Source organism: Symphalangus syndactylus, chromosome 2 (genome assembly GCF_028878055.3).
Source record: "Symphalangus syndactylus isolate Jambi chromosome 2, NHGRI_mSymSyn1-v2.1_pri, whole genome shotgun sequence".
In the NCBI taxonomy this organism is placed as follows: Eukaryota; Metazoa; Chordata; class Mammalia; order Primates; family Hylobatidae; genus Symphalangus; species Symphalangus syndactylus.
In genome coordinates, this window is record NC_072424.2 from 89978492 (window position 1) to 89997439 (window position 18948).

The 18948-nt window shown below is 37.8% G+C and overlaps 1 protein-coding gene across 4 annotated transcripts in view; it reads right to left on the minus strand.

The window, feature by feature from the left end:
* Positions 1-725: 725 nt before the first annotated feature.
* The window catches only part of LAMA4 (laminin subunit alpha 4), a 148881-nt gene continuing 130658 nt past the window's right edge, over positions 726-18948 (minus strand). For all 4 annotated transcript variants that reach the window (XM_063620074.1, XM_055261780.2, XM_055261765.2 and 1 more), the window contains exons 32-39: positions 13581-13768; positions 11867-12056; positions 10740-10895; positions 9330-9489; positions 7458-7588; positions 6254-6347; positions 5671-5790; positions 726-1179 (exon numbers count right to left, since the gene is read on the minus strand). In XM_063620074.1, coding sequence (XP_063476144.1) covers positions 1034-1179; positions 5671-5790; positions 6254-6347; positions 7458-7588; positions 9330-9489; positions 10740-10895; positions 11867-12056; positions 13581-13768 — 1185 coding nt within the window. In that variant the 3' untranslated portion in view covers positions 726-1033. The remainder of the gene's footprint in view (positions 1180-5670; positions 5791-6253; positions 6348-7457; positions 7589-9329; positions 9490-10739; positions 10896-11866; positions 12057-13580; positions 13769-18948) is intronic.

An 18948-nucleotide genomic window follows, 5' to 3' on the forward strand; every position in this document is an offset into this window, starting at 1 on the left:
GTGTGTGGGGAGCACACTTTGTTTTTGAGACAGGATCTCACTCTGTTGCCCAGGCTGGAGTGCAGGTGCAGTCAGCAGTCATAGCTCACTGCAGCCTTGAACTCCTGAGCTTAAGCAATCCTCCCATCTCAGCCTCCCAAGTAGCTGGGACTACAGTTGTGTGCCCATATACAATTTTTTTTGTAGAGATGGGATCTCATTATGTTGCCCAGGCTAGGAGCAAACTTTTAATAAAAGGACTTGTGTACTCTTAAATTGAATTTTATGATTTTGTCCTACTGTTTTTGCTGTGATATCCTCAATGATTCCTATAGAACACACAATAATAGTAATAATAACCTACAGAAGCCTCCCCTCATGTACAATTTTATTTTTCTTTTAAGGAGATAAGGAAGGGGAAAAAGTAGTTTATTTCCTTTGTTTCTTATTTAGAAAAAATTAAATTATACTACATTTTTCTAGTATTCTGTTAGAAATTTACTTTATTAAACCTTGATAACTTCAGCTATAAACCTAAAATATTCTTCTTATACTGATAGACCAAACAAAAGGGCTAAAAACAAATCTATCATCTAATTTTAGATTATATGTAAGTTAGTAAGTCTCTTCAAAATAAAGAAAGGTAGTTTTAGGACAAAGAGATTTTTATATAGATTGTAAGTTATCTTCCCTGGAAGAAAGGTGAATCTGAGAATCTAGCCGCACTTCAAAAATGTGTGCAAGTGTTTATTCAGAATCCCTTCTATTTTATTAGAAACAGAAACAGTAATTCCACCAGTAGGAATTGCGTGTGCTCTCAATACAAGTAAGTTTGCCACTCCTTCGATTGTTGTCCATTGCAGACACTTTGGACTCAAGGTTAAGAATCCAAATGAGAAATAAGAAATATCCAGTCCCTGATGATTCATTTAAGTCCTGTTCAACTCGATGAAAGCTTCCACCAGAAGGAAGAGTTGCTGTTCCTCCTGGCTGGCTTTGTGTTTCTTTCAGTGCTCTAAAGAACTTTGTATTTGGGCAGCTGTGCTCTGTCGTGTCAGGCTGCTGGACAGGAGTTGATGCTTACGGCGCCGCTGACCAGGGCTGCTTTACTGAAGCTCACTGGGTGTCCATCAATCACAAAGTGGCGTATGCAGCCTGTGAAGGGTTTGCTGGGGGCCAAGCGTGGTGTCAGTAGAGATTCTGAAAAGAGCAAGAAATAAAAACAAAGATTGCAATTGAGGTATTCCAAGCCGGAATATTACTTCCTGGTAAAAGTATACATATTTGCTCATATCATCAACATGATTTACATTTCAAAAATAGAATATAGTTATAATTGACTCATTTCTCGGGAACATTATTTGCCTGTGAAGTCCTATGGACTTGTGGTAATTTTAATGTTTTGCCATGTTTTCCATGATCAGATTTCTGTGTATTGTAGCTGTCTTTTAAGGCTGAAATTTACCACTTACATGTAAAGCCTCAGCAGTGAATTTTCATGATCTACCTATGTTTTTTAAAGCTAATTTCACCTAGGCCTCACTTATAATGTGTGCTTTGCTAAGGAGGAGGAAAGAAATTTTAGCTTCCACACTATTTTTGGACTTGGTTAATATTTCTGTTTAATTCATTACCCTTCACCCTTAAGCCTCCACATTTTTGCCTGTTCATAAAATATAATGAGAAAATAATGAATTCAAATGAACTAAAATTCAATTTTTCTGAGCTCAGGGTTTAACAACTATAAATAGGTAATGATAACTTGCTTAGTCTTTGTGTGGGCACAAGTGCCCTGTGGTATGCCAAGGGAACTTTCTCCTCTTAATTAGAAATCTAGAAGAAGCCTTATGCTTATTAATTGTACAGACACAATTAAATGTGTTAGGATGATAGAAGCAATATAATTTAAAGCAATTTAGAGAGCTTAGAAATATCATAAAATTAAAATCCATTTAGCCAAAGCTTATTATTATTTACAAACAGCTATGTGAGCAGTAGCAGATAAAGGATGGAAAACACTTAGAAATCAGTAATTCAGGAAAGAACATAGAACAGCAAATGAAACATCAGCAAGCAGCTGTAATAAGTTTTCTAAGCAATGTAGGGTAAGAATATGCAGAAGCCATGTACTGAAAATAAATCATGGAAATAGCATTTCATATTTAGAATGATAATCATAAAAGTTTTAGATTTGGAAGGGGCCTGAGAGATCAATTCCCTTTATTGTCTCTAGATTAGTGTGACTATTCTTCCAGCCTGCTCAGTGTACTTCATCATTTGGGTAAGAAATGAGTGAACAGGAACGCTTATGAGAGGTAGAAACATCTAATACTTCTGCTTACTTTGGAGACCAGACTTAGAACATGGGTTTTGATTCTGCCCAAGCTTACCATCCTTTGGCTTATGAGGGAAATCATCTGGAGGTAATAATTCATGTAGCAGTTAGTGGTCTGAATAATTCACCACACAATTAATTGTAGGTAGTGACAGTACAGTGCCCTAGGATCCTAAGTAATTGATTAATGAAATTAATGTGTAATTTTTAGAGAGAACGTTTCCAGGTTGAATGCTTGACTATATACAAATAATGTGGGATTTTCAGTAGAGGAATGAATGGTTAGACCCATGGATGGGCTACATTAACAAAACCTTTTTATTTTATTAATATTATTATTTTGAGACAGAGTCTCACGCTGTGGCCCAGGCTAGAGTGCAGTGGTGTGATCTCTGCTCACTATAGTCTCCAGTTCCTGGGTTCAAGCGATTCCCCTGCCTCAGCCTCCTGAGTAGCTGGAGGGATTACAGGCACTCACCACCACGCTCGGCTATTTTTTGTATCTTTAATAGAGATGGGGTTTCACCATGTTGGCCAGGCTGGTCTCCACCTCCTGAGCTCAAGTGAGCCACCCGCCTTGGCCTCCCAAAGTGCTAGGATTACAGGCACGAGCCACCATGTCTGGCAGAAAAAAAATTCTTTAATTTTTAATTTTGATTTTAAAATTATCACACACTAAAGTTGACTTTTTTGGTGTGTAGTTCTAGGAATTTTATGCGTTAGCTTTTTATGGATAGAAATAATGAGTCACCAGAATTCTGAATGGTATTCTTGGAGAATTCAGTGCATTTAGGGGTTTTATTCAGCCTAATTTCTTTAGTTACCCTCTTAATGCCTGGTTTCTGATGTGATTTTAGTGGAATTAATCTTGAACAGCTAAAAATGATATAATTAATTACATTTCATCTTAAATTATAGTTGCTTTTATTCTAGGCTTGCTGGCATAATTCTTAGATGGATTTAAAAGCCGCAGTGGTGCAGTGGGCTGGTGGTTACGCCCTTCTGGCCTGCTAGCTCCTATGCTGACTCATCAGCTAAAGTTTGCTATTCATTCTGTTTCAGGCAGGCTGAATTTGGCTTTAGGTACATCTTGCCCGTCCAGTCTGGGGGGCTTAGCAACTCTTGCAGTGAGGGATGATGGCAGTGCATGAGGCTGGGATCAGACTGTGAAAGCAAACAAACAAATAAAAATCAAAGAGAAATATCTGTTTGAAAGATATAGTAAGCACGTCGGGTGGCATAGTGAAGGACAAATACTCCAACTTCCATGAGGGAGGGCTATGCTTGTTTTGTTCGCCTCCCAAAGCCTAGCACAGTGCTTAATAGACAATCCATGTTCTGTGTTGGATATAGTCATGTTCCCTGCCATCAAGGAATGCACTTCTTAGTTTCAACAATATTCTGTGCTAAGTGCTATAACAGCGGTATGTATATACATCCTAGGGGGAAAGGGGTGTGTTGTAAGTAAAAGTCTGAGCTGAGTCCTAAAGGTCAATAGGAGTTAGATTGGGGAGGAACAGGAGAAGTTGTTTCTTAACAAAGGTACTAGGGGAGGAAAGGAAGAACATTTCCCAGAATTTGAGGCCCAGTTCCCTTATGCAAAGGCCTGGAGCAAAGAGACCATCAACATTTAGGAACTGCAAGTGCCAGAAGGTGTGGGGAGATCCCAAAGGCAGGGACGAGGAGGAGACAGATGTCAAGGAGCTTGCATGCTATGGTGAATTTAATCCTGGAGGCCCTTGGGAACCTGTGAAACATTTTAAACTGTGTTGTGATTTCTGGAGGGAAGCAATATGCAGAAATATGCACTGATGTGAGACTTTTTCATGCTGCACCTGCACGAAGTGCAGTGCTGGCCTTTGCCAGAATCCTTTCAAAGCTGAAGTCAGGAACAGGGAGAGGACTGGGGAATGGAGAAGGGAGTGGAAGCGGGAGACAAAGGAGGAGAAGAGTTGCTTTGCGAGGGTCTCAAATATTTCTTTTCACACCGGGTTACCATTATTGTCAATACTGGTATTTGAAAAATTCAGACAAAGAAGAGTGCTTAGTGGTTACTATTTTTGGAGTACCCAAGGTCAGATGCTTAATTTTATCTGTGCTTTCTTGCTCTCTTCTTTAAAGCATTGTCTGTCTTTATGGGTCAGTCTAAAAATAATCTATTAGAAGATTATTAAAATCCCCACCAAGCTAAGCACAGAAAGACAAATATCATGTGTCCTCACTCACATATATGAGCTTAAGAAGTAAATCTCATGGAGAGAGGTAGAGAGTAGTTGGTAGTTACTAGAGGCTGGGAAGGGAAGGGGGAAGAAGGAGATGAAAAGAACTTGGTTAATGGGTACAAAAATACAGTTAGATAGAAGGAATAATTTCTAGAATTTCATAGTACAGTAGGGAAATTATAGTTAAGGATAATTTATTGTACATTTCAAAATAGCTAAAAGAGAAGAATTGTAATGTTACCAACACAAAGAAAAGATAAATGTTTTAGGTGGTGGATATTGCAATTATCCTGATTTGATCATTACACATTGTATACAGCTATCAAAATATCACATGTACCCCCAAAATATGTACAACTATGATATGTCAGTTAAAAACTCCCTACCAAGTTCCAGCTGCAAAAGCTGGGTTATTTCCCTTTTAAATCCCACTCCCCAGCCATAGCATTCAGGTTTTCCAAGTTAGTGAAATGTGTAAAAACAAATGCATTCAATATGAGGACATGGTCCTTGCTTCAGAGGTTTAAAACAATTGGGGTGTTTGTGTGTTGTCCATAAGTGTCTTGTCACCATCCTGGATTATACACCATTCTTGGCAGATGACAGCAGCAGTGACTGATGATGTTTACAGAATTGCAGCTGGGAACCTCTCTGAGGGAATGTCACTACCAATGGACAACAACTTATGGTCTGCAGCTGTTTTTGCAGTTCAGACTAATCATGGACAGAACTGTGCATTTTTTCCTACTGAGGAAGGGGAGCAACTAACTGCAAACTTAATCCTCCAAAGTTCTCAGATCCTACTGTAGTGTTAGTCAATGAGTTTTCTTTGTGTTAGAGATAAAATAAGAGTATGTGTTTCACTGTGTATATGTGTGTGGCGGGTACTTAAAAGGGAAAGGAAAGAAAAAAATAAGCAAATATGGCAAGGGAGAGTAATAGCCACTGGCTGGAATGCTGGGGTCTAGTTCTTACATGTCACTTTATTGTGCTTTTTCCATTTAAATGACACTGTATATAAAATCCTTTGAGTAACTAGGTGCATCATGAAAACACATGGCTCAATTCTACAATAACAATTGTGAGAACTCAGTTTTTTGGATTGGAAACTTTTCCTTTTTAAACAACACTTACCTGGAACACCTCCAACAAACACAGGCTCCCTGTGATCAATTGGTTTTGGATTCAGGGGTCCAACCACGTGGTTCACTTCAGAGTCCACATCCAACTGAACCACATTAGAATCTCTAATAACTGAAATGCAGGGCAAAGACTGGTCATAAGTGGCACTGGAGTGATGAATTTTTAACCTGAGAAAGACTATCACAGCAATTGCTTTTATTTATCCCAGAATAAAACCCACACTTTCTTCTATATTATTAAAATCATCAATGATGTCTAACAATATCTAACCAAGAGATTACTGTAACATTTTCCTTAGAAAGGGAGAATATTTAGAATATTCTTGTGCTACTTTTTTTTGCCCTATAAGCTATGCGTTATTTAAGCAACCCCTTAACACAATTTTGCAGCATTCATATTTTGAAATCACATGTGGATTCAGTATACACATAATAGTATAATAACATGATTTTCTTTTCTTGGATACTTTTAGACTGTCATGCGTTACCTATTATATAAGTGATAGCCTAAGTTCTGCCAGGTCATAATCTTACAGTTGGGTGTGCAGGCTACTCAGGGCAGTCAGTTTTCTCACCTGTAATTCTGTGCCATCTGCCATCACAGAGACTCTGCTTGGGTGTTACTGAGGTGGAAAAATCTCTGATGCCATTATTGACTTTCACTGTGACCTGCAAAGGATAGGACACATTCTATGATTTAGTTTGTCCTCATTGTGATAAAACTGAATTTCTTAAATAATTTACCACAGTGAAGCAATACTTCAACAAATATTCACACATGATTAGCTTTGCAATTTGAACACAAGGGGTCACTCTTTGGCAGCATATAGAAATAGGTTCAACTGGGGGTGCTCTTTGGGGAGAGAGCAAAGTAACTTCATAAGGGGAGAAAATAGCGAGAGAGGGACAATAAGAAATAGAATAAATCCCTTTAATTTCTAAAGACTGAGTGTGTTATACGAAGCAGGTTGAAGTATTGGTGAAGAACATGGACTTTGAAGCTAGATAGCCAGTCTCCTATTTAACTTACTCTCTGCCCCAGTTTTCTCGTTTGTAAATTAAAAGCGATACTGTTACCTACATCGTGGAGATAATTGGGAGGATTAAATGAGTTAATCTAGGTAAATCATTTAGAATAGTACCCAACAAATAGTAAGCACCAAGTAGGGTTACATTTTATTATGATGGCTCAATATAATTTAATAGAATGTACTAGAACCCAAATAAAAATCTGTTATATTAAGTTAGCAGCATCAATGAAAATATACTTTTTTCTTAATATTTATTTGAATACTTCCATGAATATTCTTTAGTAGTATCTTAGGATGAAAGTGGCATTATAACATAATTTTTATTTCTATCAATTGAGAATACGTATAGTATATATACATATCTAGTACAAGTACATATATCTGATATACATACATATTATAGATATTTAGAAAGATGTTTTAGTGTTTGCTGATTTTGATAGTTATGTTTGCTGATTCCATTTGGTGAAAAAAAGTGCTTCTCATTCTTCTGTTAAAACTATGTTGTTATTGGTGATTTTTTGGATAATTTTGCCATATTTTCATGACTCTTTGTTTTAATCAAATCAACTTTCAACATAGGAAGCTGAACCCAAATATTGCTCACATTTACATTTCATGTTATAGCTTTTCTATTTTTCTTTTCAGTTAGGAAAGATTGATGAAATAATTCTGTGAAATAAATCTGCTTCAGATCTAGAATCTAAGGTCAGATGAGATAAATTGTTAAACATTTTTCAGACACTACCTGTCCATTTTTCATGTGAACATTTAGGTACTCCCCATTGACACTGTGGCCGTGGACCAGGGTTCCGGAACTGCTTCTGGGACGGACTTCAAATGCAATTTCAAACTTCAATCCAATATTGAAAGATTCATCTATGGAGATAAATACTATAAACTCCCAAGAACAGCAAGATCATATTTGCAACTATGGTGTGATTTTGTAATTATGTATCTTTGTATCTGTTTTTGAAAGTTTGATACATTTTTTTTAACAGATAAGTAGAAAGTGGCTTTTCCATGTCAAACTCACTGTGGAAAGCTCTGTGGGGAACCAAGATAACTAATGCATCCATCCCGTTGTGGGGTGTGAGGCTGGCAACAGCACACAAAATATGTGTTATGGGAGCTCAGGGGAGGAGAAATTAATTCCAAGTAGCAGCAGCACTATTGAGTATTTCACAAGTGAGGAGGACAGGGCAATCTGGGCAGAGGAAGTAGACTGAATACAGGTACAGAGGCTGGAATGCTTGGAGAGCACTGTGAAGGCCATTGTGGCTGGACTGTCCCTGCCAGGAGAGAAGGAGGCATGGTGAGTGGGAATCACACTGGGAAGGGCTCTAGTGCTGAAGTATGGAAGTTAGGCTTTATTTTGCAGTCACTGAGCAAGAGAGCTGTCTTGATCAGACCTGTATTTTAAAATAATTTTTAAACAAAACCCTAACTGGTGCCAGTGCTGTACAGCATTTCAGAGGAGAAAGAGCAGAGAAAGTATTTAGGAACTGTTATTGAGGTGATCCAATAAAATTCTTATTAAGAATAGTTGTGTTTACTCCAAGAGACTCATTGCAAACCAGGGCGTCTAAATAATGTTCATTTAATGTATCCTATAAATCATTTAAAATTTTTTCCTGTTATTAGTTAATGCTCATGGAGTAGTATATAAATTGTGCAGTTTGCTCTGCATTCCCAGCCGTCCAAACCATTAAGAGTTCTTATCACTGAAATTCCATGAAAGGCTGAGAATTGTTAAGTGTAGGTGTTTTAGTGTAGGGGTAAAGATGGGTGAGGCAGGAAAGTAAAATCATGAGCTAAACAGAGAGGAAATACTACCTCTGGGTGTTCTGCTGGATATGGTGGTGGTTTAAAAAGTATACTTGGCTGCAGTGTAATTTCTTTATTCAGGGGATGTGCAAAGTACCTAAGTGCCTTGAGAGCAGGGAACATGCAGCTTTATACCCTTTCCTATCCTAATTCTGGGCACTTATTCTGGTGTCTTCCTCACATCCAGCGATTGCTCCATAGAATATTCTTGGAATAAATTAGATGATGATTGTGTGTAGTCTGCTAGGATTTTATTTATTTTTAGAACTGTTATGTCCCATCATCTGGCATAGGCACTGCCTTACGGGAGGCATACAATAAAAACTGAAAGAGTGAGAGAGTAATGGTCAAGGAGAATAATAAAAAGCCAGAAATAAAAATTTCTGACGTTGTCTGCTGGTGTTGTAGGTCATGGGGAGAAAGTGGGACTTCCTTTAGTAGGACAATGGTTCATGCCAAGGAGGAGCAGAGCAAGACCTCAAGGAGCAAGGTGGCCAAAAACTGACATGGATCAGGCCACGGAGCAGCATAGACATTCTAAAGGAGCCCAGGTGGTCTTCATCCAGAAGTTTGGCAGCTGTGGAGAAGCCTGGTCAGGGAGAGTATACAGGGATGGGAACTGCGTGTATGGTTTGGAGTGCAGGAGGGAGAAAGGTGGTTCTTGTGGGAAGAGGTCATCTTCTAGGGCTGAGTTTGGCATTCTTAAGTTTTAACTCTGGGCCTGATATTCCCTGTTAGCCATCTCCAGGAAGAAGCATTTCATGACTCATATTTTTAACATGACTAATGTTACCTAGAACCACGTATCCTCCTTCTGTTGAAAAGTAAGTTCCTGTTTCCATGGGGCCTTCAAAGCAAGGGGTCACACTGAATGTCTGAGAAGCAGAGGTGATGGAGGCCCCATTGAGCTGGAGATTGCTGAGACAGCCACTAAAACTGTAGATGGAGTTAATCTGAGGGAAGAAGATATTTCTTAAAATCAATTTTCTCAACACAGATGCACCAAGGGGAAGCAAAATGAGGGGGTTTGAGTCCTGAGGGAAACCACGTAATTACTTGTTTTATTTATTTCAGATGTCTGAATGATCAGTACTTTCCTGGATAGTTGCTTTTTAACTGGTTGTTTGAAGCTGGAATTTTGTATTTGATAATGTCAACCTGTAGTAATTAAGCTATGGACATTTTTATGTTACACTTTGACACAATAAGTTGTAGCTGTGGTTTTCAAACTGCATATTTAGAAGTATCCTAGTTTTCCCTCAAGAATGACAGCTGTGCCAAGATCACCTAAGGCTGATGAGGGCTAGCAAAGTTCTTTACTTAAATCTACCAAAGCCAAATAAACAGCAGAAAGCTTTCATTTCCAGTTTCATGAGCTGTTTTTGTGATTGAGAATTTATCATATCACAGGACATGAAACTTGGGCCACTTAAGATAACTGATTTTGTACTGCATTTGGACATTTTAAAAAAGAGATTGCCATGGAATTGGGGCTGCTTACCTAAAATCTAATTATAATGTAAACCATCTTTTTTGCTTTATCTACATATATTAATGGGTCTTAGAAATTATTTTTAACATTGCTAAAATCCAACCTATATTTATGTTAAGAAAAATTTAGTCCTTTGATGCATTCCTTTGATTGCTAAATTTTTTATAAGTGCAATATTTTTAATTTTTAAATTACAAAAATGATATTTTTCTACTATATTCTCACTTCTCCCCAGGGTAACCACATTTCCTTATACATTTACAAATTGTGTGTGTGTGTGTATGTGTGTGTGTGTGTGTGTAGGAAAAATGGGATTGTAGTTTGCATAATGACCTGAAACTTTTTTTTCACTCAATAATGTATAATGCAATGATTTGCTTTCTTTTTCGTTATGTTTTTACATTAAAAGTATGGGTACTTCCTGAACAAAATAAGATCCCCTTGAGACATAAATTTTCATGATAATTTATGCGTCTGAAACTTTCATTTCACATCTACCTTAGAATCGAAAGATTACTTCTTCTGACTTTGTAATGCCACAGGGCAGACAGGCAGCCCATAAGACAGTACTTACTTTGATATCCCATTTCCAGAAAACTACAGTTTTACTGGTGCTAGTTTCCAGTTTCCTAACCTGTGAGATGAGGGCCTCAATTAGATGATCTTCTGGCTCTAATGGTCAATGGCTCTACCTGGTCATGCCTGGCTTACCTGAACATTTTTCACAGCCTTTCCAGGAGCCACACCTCCCAAATAAATGGGACCCTTGATTTTCCAGGTAGCTTCAGTAGGAGGAAGACTTTCTTCTAGGACTCGAAGACCATCAATTACCAGTCGGCCACTGCTCCTTTCTCGAATAAATATCACCTGGATGAAGAGAAGGAAAATAGCACATCTCAGGTACATTCCAAGATTGGAGAAAAGGCTGTGTTTCCTCTTCTTCCAATTTTGCTATTGCAATGCTATGGGGAATCTTCAGAAAGTTTATTTTTAAAATGGCCCCATCTCTGAAGGTCAGTAGTTTATCTCTTCTGTTTAGTAGGCTTCTGGCAATGCAGTTTTTGGAATGGCAGAAACTTTATCCCCCATTTGATTCTGTTTTGTTATACAGCATATGCCTTTATTGTGAGTTGTCTCCAGGCCTCTTTGCTTTATATGCATAGGTGTATTTTTTTCCTGCTCATCTTCCATTTACCACTTCGTGTATTAGAGGAAGTGATCCATATATTTTCTGACCTCTAGATAGAATGATTTAAAGCTTAATTTCTGAATATAGCTTATGTTTTTCCATGTTCTCTATGAAGCTTTTCCCAGTTAACCAGGCCACATATAGCCAGAACAGGCCGTATGTTCTCTCCCACTTAAACTTCTTGTGATTAATTGTAATGCATATTACATTGCTTACTCTTGACATTACATACCCACCAATTTCTTTCAATATTTATCTGCTCCCACTGTGGTATCCTATCTTCCTAACTGATTTACTATTCACTTTGTATCTTCCACAGCTTAGCCAATAAAAGACACTCAATAATAATTGTTGAAAAGTAAAAACCTATTGGCAGTAGAAAATAAGTGAGAAATCGTTAAAAACCAAATTTCAGTTTATGTTGACCACTGATCCTTTAGTTAAAATAATTACGCTCAGCCTGTGTCTCTTTTTAAATAGTATGCTTTAAGACTTTTATAAGGAATACAATTTTTTGAAATTGAACTCTGAGTGTGCTGCAGCAGAATTTTAAAATGGATATTTCTAGAGAGAGTAATGGAGGCCCATTAGTGTCCATTTGACAATGGTAGCTATTTGCTGATAATGCTGTTCTCTACCTTCAACTTACATCATGCCACAGGCCATCATTGTATTTCTCCTGGCTTCTAATCTTCAGTTTCTTGTGACCAACATTAAACATGTAAACCAAGCGGCCATGGGCCAAAAATAGAGTCATGAAGTCATTCTCTTCTTGATCTGAGACATAGAAGATCATGCCGTGGGAAGAACGAGTTCTCAGACGAATGGAAAACTGAGATCTGGTAAATGAAAAGAAAGGGATTACCATATGTAAAATGAGACTGAGGATAATCTCTAACTTCTTAAAATAATACAGTGTAAGGAAGAATAAATAAGTAGCCATTCTATCTAATCCCAAGCAACATTATTCCACACTTAGTATTATTAATGAATATTAAATTAGCATGGCTAGTTCAAAAATGTAAATTCTTCTCTACTTCCTCATACAACAAGGATGTATCCCACATTTGAGGAAATGTTGTTTCAGTTAAGGATCTTACTGTGTCTTGCTTTGAAAATATGGCTGTAGGCTGGGTGCCATGGCTCAGGCCTATAATCCTAGCAATCCTTGGCCTTTGGGAGGCCAAGGCAGGAGGATCACTTGAGCCTGGGAGTTCAAGACCAGCTTGGGCAACATAGTGGAACCCCGTCTCTACAAAAAATTTTTAAAAATTAGCCAGGGATGGTGGTGCACACCTGTAGTCCCAGCTACTTGGGAGGCTGAGGTGGGAGGATCACTTGAGCCTGGGAGGTTGAGGCCACAGTGAGCCATGATCATGCCACTGCCCTCCAGCCTGGGTGACAGAGCAAGACCTTGTCTCAAAAAAAAAAAAAAAAAGGCTGCCATTTAGTAAAAATGTGTATGTTAAAGAAGCTTATCCATGTGGACAAAATACTAGTGAGTAATACAAATAATATCAGTTGTGTGCTATCTAAAATACAGACTAAATTTTTTTCCCAGTAAAAATTAATTAATGGATGCCACATGTAAAAAGCAGCCACCCAAGTGTGTAGAAATTAAACAAAACCTTCTAGAAATGTGGCCCCAGGCTATGGATAAGATACATTTATTAGGTTAACTTCTAGTTTGATTAACTCTAAATTCTTCCTGAAAAATACAAAATACTGATTCTGCCTATTACGCAGGTAGCAAATTATAAGGTGTTAGAGATTTCTTATTGAATACTTTGCCTCTATGAATGTTTGACAGAGCTATGTAAGACCTATATAAAAATATTTGGGTGCTAAAACTGTAAAAAGAATTCTTCAGTAATATCAAATAACCTGGAGATTTGTGAAATACTGGAAAGAGGCGATGGGGTTGGAGATAGCTGGAGGGTCATAGACATACAAGCATATTTGTATTTTCAATGCCTTTCCTTATTAACCTTCTAGCAGTTCGAATGTACTCCCATTTACAATCTGAAAGCAATTTGTATGGGAAAGGGAGGGGGATATCAAGGTTAGATGATGAGTCATTTGAAACTTGCTCCATCTTCCTTTCTTTGATTGGCTTTTCTTTTTGATCAAATACAGTATCCTGGAAGAATACTGTTTTATGAACCTTACAATTGGAAAGTCACAGAGAATATAATTCTTTTGATAGCATAAATCATGTACTATTTAGTATTTATTTCGATGACAACATAATAGGATTAAGGTGGCACAGAAAGGAAAGATAGGAAAAAACAATGACATGTGGCAAACAAAGATGGAGCCCAGCCATGTCATTAGGAGTCTAGGAGTATAGTGTGTTACTTTACTTTGCACCAAAATCTCCTTTTAAGTGTTCAAACTCTTGGCGGCTGTTGGCTGTTCCTCCATATTGATAGGCGTGCTCTATTGCTCTAGGGCTGTTGGAAAGGTGGCAATGAGAGTTTCTTGGAGTATTCCGCTCTGGGAATTTCAGGGCAACAGGATCCCATGAAGGTGCATCTTTACTTTTCCCTCCCTATAAAAGTAAACCAAATTAAGTGATAAAAGTGACATGCTAGCAGCAAAAAAATAATTTGTGATGTCCTCATCATTAATAAGGATAAAAAATTGTATATTATTTGTGCATTTTCCATTCATGGAACATTAGGTCCCCTCTCTTCCCTACCTCTAGCACCATGAGCAAATGACAGCAGTAGCTGCAGCAGTAACATCAACAACATAGCATGTTAACTAACCCCAAATTCTTCCGCATGGTAGTAAAGCAAAGTTAAGCTGAAGCTATAGAGACAACTGCTCTATCATTTAAATTAAGTGCACATCTTAAATAATAGTGAAAAGTGGCAAGTTGGCAATTAAAATGACCCTGAATCAATCAACAAAATCCTCATATAAGAAACAACATTAACATTACTTTAATACACAGATTATTACTTATGCATGTTGTGTAAAAAGTTAACATAGCAACATCTTCAAAATACTTAAGGATATTTTTGGTGATAGGATATGTAGCAGAATTTTATGTGACAGGATATAGAACAATTTTTAAACATATTGTGCTCCTAAAATTGCATGGCTGATGCTAAAATTTAGAGTTGTGCAAGTATAGGCTAATATTTAATTATTATTTAGTTTCAATTTCTGAAGCAAAATAAAAGTAAATGCAAATAAATTCAAGTATTTAGTCATTTATTCAAGCAAATGTTTAGTGACTATGGAATGGGTAGAAGTAAAGGGGAAGGAAATCCATGATTATATGTGCCTCCCGTGGGTGGCATGTAGTGGGGAATAGAAAGTGAATGAGAAATGATTCCTGCTTTTTAAGGAACTGAAAATTAATTTGGAGAAACAGTTATAATAGCAAATTGGAAAACAGGTTGGTGCCAGATAGGACCTTAGATGATTGCTGGAAGTTTTGTTTTTTAGGTGATGAGCTACACAGGCTTTGAAAGCAGGGAGGGAGTGGCCTGCTCTGACCCACCTAGGAAGACAGCTTGTAACAAGGAAGGTCTGATAGAAGAGGAAATGTGTGGCAGCAGGGAGGACAGAGGCAGGATTAGATACGAAAATTCAGGATTACTGAATGTGCACTCACAGGCAACAGACAAGATGGGAGAGAGGATTAGATATGGAAAGTTCTGGTTCAGGATTACTGAATGAGCATACACGTTTAGTCCCCGCCTCCCTATTCCCATTGAAATGTCAGAACTATATACATAAAAATAAATCCACAGCAGTCCTGGAAATCTAGGAGAGTTTTTACTGGCAGAACCAAGCCGTGTGGAATTTCTGGAAGATATAAGTAGATTGGAACAGATGGACAATAAAACCCTTAATCTCATAAGGGCAAAAGACAAGACCCCCCCCCCCCCGCCCCACAAAAAATAGTGTTTTAGCTAAATCTCAGAATTACTTTCAAAATCTAGATCTGATTTTGGGCAGAGGGCAGGTTAATTAATTAAAGGACAGACCAGCTGTGCCAGTGTCTCTTGCTCTCAGGGCAGCAGCTCGTGCAGTTGGATTTTGGCAGTGGAGACTCTCACAGTGGTGGTTAGTTTGGAGAGAGATGGGAGCTCATGGACTCTCATGTCTTAAAGGAAAGCCCACCTGGTTCCACCATTCCCTCTTCCCTTCTTTATGCAGTTGTCAGGACTCATAACTTGATTTTTACTGCCACAGAAACAAGGTTTCTCTCTTGGATGGAAGAAATATACCCAGCTACCAATACTTTTTGGTCCAGGCTCTCAACTACAAATAACGGCCATAGCTTCAAGCTGTAGGTGGGCAGAATGGGCTGGAGTAGGGCTGCCAGGAGATTCTTTAACTCTAATGTCTTAGGAAAATTTCCCCAAATCCATGCTCTATTTCAATCCCAGTGGAGTAATATGCTTTATGATAGGAGATATGATCACCTTTGTCTCAGTGAAAGGCCCAGCTGGAAATACTTTGCACAGGTACTCAAAATACTTTGAGGGTGAGAGAACAGAGTGAGAGTGAGGGTAGAGGACTTTCCGTAACTCTGGCTGCTTCCTGTTTTCTCCATTTGGATGGAAAGGATCTCACACTTTCTTAGTCAGTGTATCCACTTAGCTCTAGGTGCTCAGTGAAGCACAGGGTTATTTGAAACAGAATAATCTCAATTTACCAGCCTTGCCTTACTCTGCTTCAATGTGGGAATACATGACTATGTAGGCTGCGTCTCTCATCTGCTGCAAAAATAAATAAACTCGGGTGTCTTTATGTATGGCAACCAAATATGTTAATTCTTCTGCAGATATACATTCACACTCTTAATAATGATAAAATAGCCAAGTTATAACTTAATTACTTTATACCATACAACACTGAGACTCAGTTTATTATCCTAAGATGGGTATGTGTATGGTGATTCTCAATGAACTCCACTAGACTTTGGCTTTACCAGTGTAATTTTTTGTTTTCTCTGTGGGCCTATTAGTTGCAATCCCACTGATAGTACCAGTTCAATTTAGCAAGATTCTTTTGTGTCAGATAATAGCCAAGCTAGTTGAGCTACTGAAGAAAAAGACGGCAATGTGTTATAAGGATCTAGGGGTATCTTTTTTTTTTTTTTTTTTGAGACAGTTTTGCTCTTGTTGCCCAGGCTGGAGTGCAGTGGCGCGATGTCGGCTCACTGCAAACTCTGGCTTCCAGGTTCAAGCGATTCTCCTGCCTCAGCCTCCCGAGTAGCTGGGATTACAGGCATGCGCCACCATGCCCAGCTAATTTTTGTATTTTTAGTAGAGACGGGGTTTCACCATGTTGGCCAGGCTGGTCTCGGTCTCCTGACCTCTTGATCCGCCTGCCTCGGCCTCCCAAAGTGCTGGGATTACAGGCGTGAGCCACTGCACCTGGCCAGGGTATCTTAAACAATCTAAGATAAGATAGTATTGTGGTGTCCCAGCAGTGGCTAGTATCAATTGGAAAGCTAGAAAGAATCAAGGCACTCCCTTTCTGGAGGTTTCTGGTTTCTCAGAGTATCTCTTTTCATTTTTCTTTCTCAGCAGGATAGCTTTTTGCCTTTCACTCTATGAAGGAGCTTTTTTTCCTCTGTGTATAATTAACAGAATGCCCTTAGGTTTACATGTTTTCTATTCAATGGCGAGCTCAGGCTAATCTCTCTAGGTTCTAAGTTTCCAAGGAAAAGAATCTGGACATTTGGGTTGGTTCCAACTCTTTGCTATTGTGAATAGTGCCGCAATAAACATACGTGTGCATGTGTCCTTATAGCAGCATGATTTAAAAAAAAAAAAAAAAAAAAAAAAAAAAAAGAATCTGATAGCCCAGCTTCGTGCACGTGATCTACCCTGGTCCAGTGATCTATATCCAGGGAAGTGAGGTCGTGCATCTAAAACACAGGGCCTGCCCGCTAGGTAGGAAATCAGTTCTTAGAGAAGAGAGTGGTTTGCCAGATACCTTAGCATGATGTCTGTTACAATACCTGAAATGTTCATTATTAAACACCAAATGAGAAACTTTTCCCAGTTAAATGTGAAACATAAACATTGTTAAAAAAATTTAAGGCTGGAACATAGGTGATAATACAGGTATTCACAAATACCATAGGGAACTAGAAATCAATGTTACCTTTTTGGAAAGCAATTTGCCTTGATTCAGTAATTCTGCCTCTAGGAATCTATCTTAAAGATTTGTTCAGCAATATACTCAGAGATTTACCTACAAAGATCTTTGGCTATAAAAGGAGAAAACTAGAAGCAACTGAGTCTATTAATGGTTAAATGAACATAATAAGTCAATAAAATAGGATATTAGGAAGTGATTGTGAAAATAAATTATTACAATCCCAATTGCTTTGATGCAGCCTTGATGAAAATTTAGGTCAGAGGCCACACATTTTTCTTGGTAGATATTTATGAAGCTGTTGAAACAAGGGTCAATATAAGAAAAGATTAGCAAATGTTGACATTCTAGTTACCATAAAATATAATTGAAATCTATGGTGATTCTGTATCTTGTTATTACAAAGTCAAGTTTCTGTCTAACACTATTTACCATAAAGGTTAACAAGTTTCCTATAATATGGAAAAGCTTGTGTTAGTAGGGCTGTTGATTATAACCTTGAGATTGAATGTTTGCTGGGAAATCACATTTGATAGACAACTTAATTTAGAAAACTGTGTTTATTTAAAGGGGTAACTGTGTTTGCTTGAGAAGGTTGATGTCCCTCATCAGCCTGTAATGTTAATCTGCTGCCTGTGAACCTCTGACCAGTGTTCAAGTGCCAGATAAAAAAATTTGCAGGATAAATCTTTTAGCATCAATGTATGAGAGTAACAGCAAGAATCTATTAGAATTTTATAGTATACTCTGAAAACTCCTTCATAGTATCTTCCAGCAAAATCCTTCATGAGAATCAATGAAATTATCTGTCTTCATGTCACTCAGGAAGAGATCCTAAGAAGCTACTAAGTTTTAATTATACACACACAAAATTATTTTGTTAACATTGATAAAGCAGTCATGTATGAACAAAGGAGAAATTTCAAGAGGATTGAAAACAGTAGACCACATATGCTCAAATATATGGAAAATGTCAAGATATAATGGTCAGTGAAAAACCATCAGAATGGAGAAGCTGGTGGAGACACTTCCCTCTTGCTGATGGTCCAGAAGCCAGCCTTGGAAGGCAATCAGTTCTTCCCCTGAAAAGATGTTCAACCTCACTAGCATTCAGAGAAATGCAAACTAAAACCTCAATTTGTCCATCAGAATTGCAAAATTATAGAAATTTGATTATATTCATTGTTGACAATAGTGTGGGACAATATGTTCTTTCAAATGCTGTTTGTGGGAGTGTAAATTGGTATTGCCTCAATATTGAAAATGCATATTCCCTTGAGCCAAGCAATTTTACTTTTAGGAACCAATCCTCCAGAATACTTATAAGGCTCTATAGAGATATAACCACTAATATTCACTGAATCTTTACTATATGCCTTGTGCTATGCTAAGTGCATATCATTTCATGCATTAACTCATTTAGTTTTTGTTACAACCCTGTGATGCAGATAGCTGTGTATTTATTGAACACCTATTATATGCATTGTTCTGAGTGCTTATTATACTTCAGGGAACAAAATGAATGAGCTTGCATTTTAGTAGAGGAGACAGACAATAAATAATAAACATAATAAAGAAAGCATGCTAATAAATTAAAAT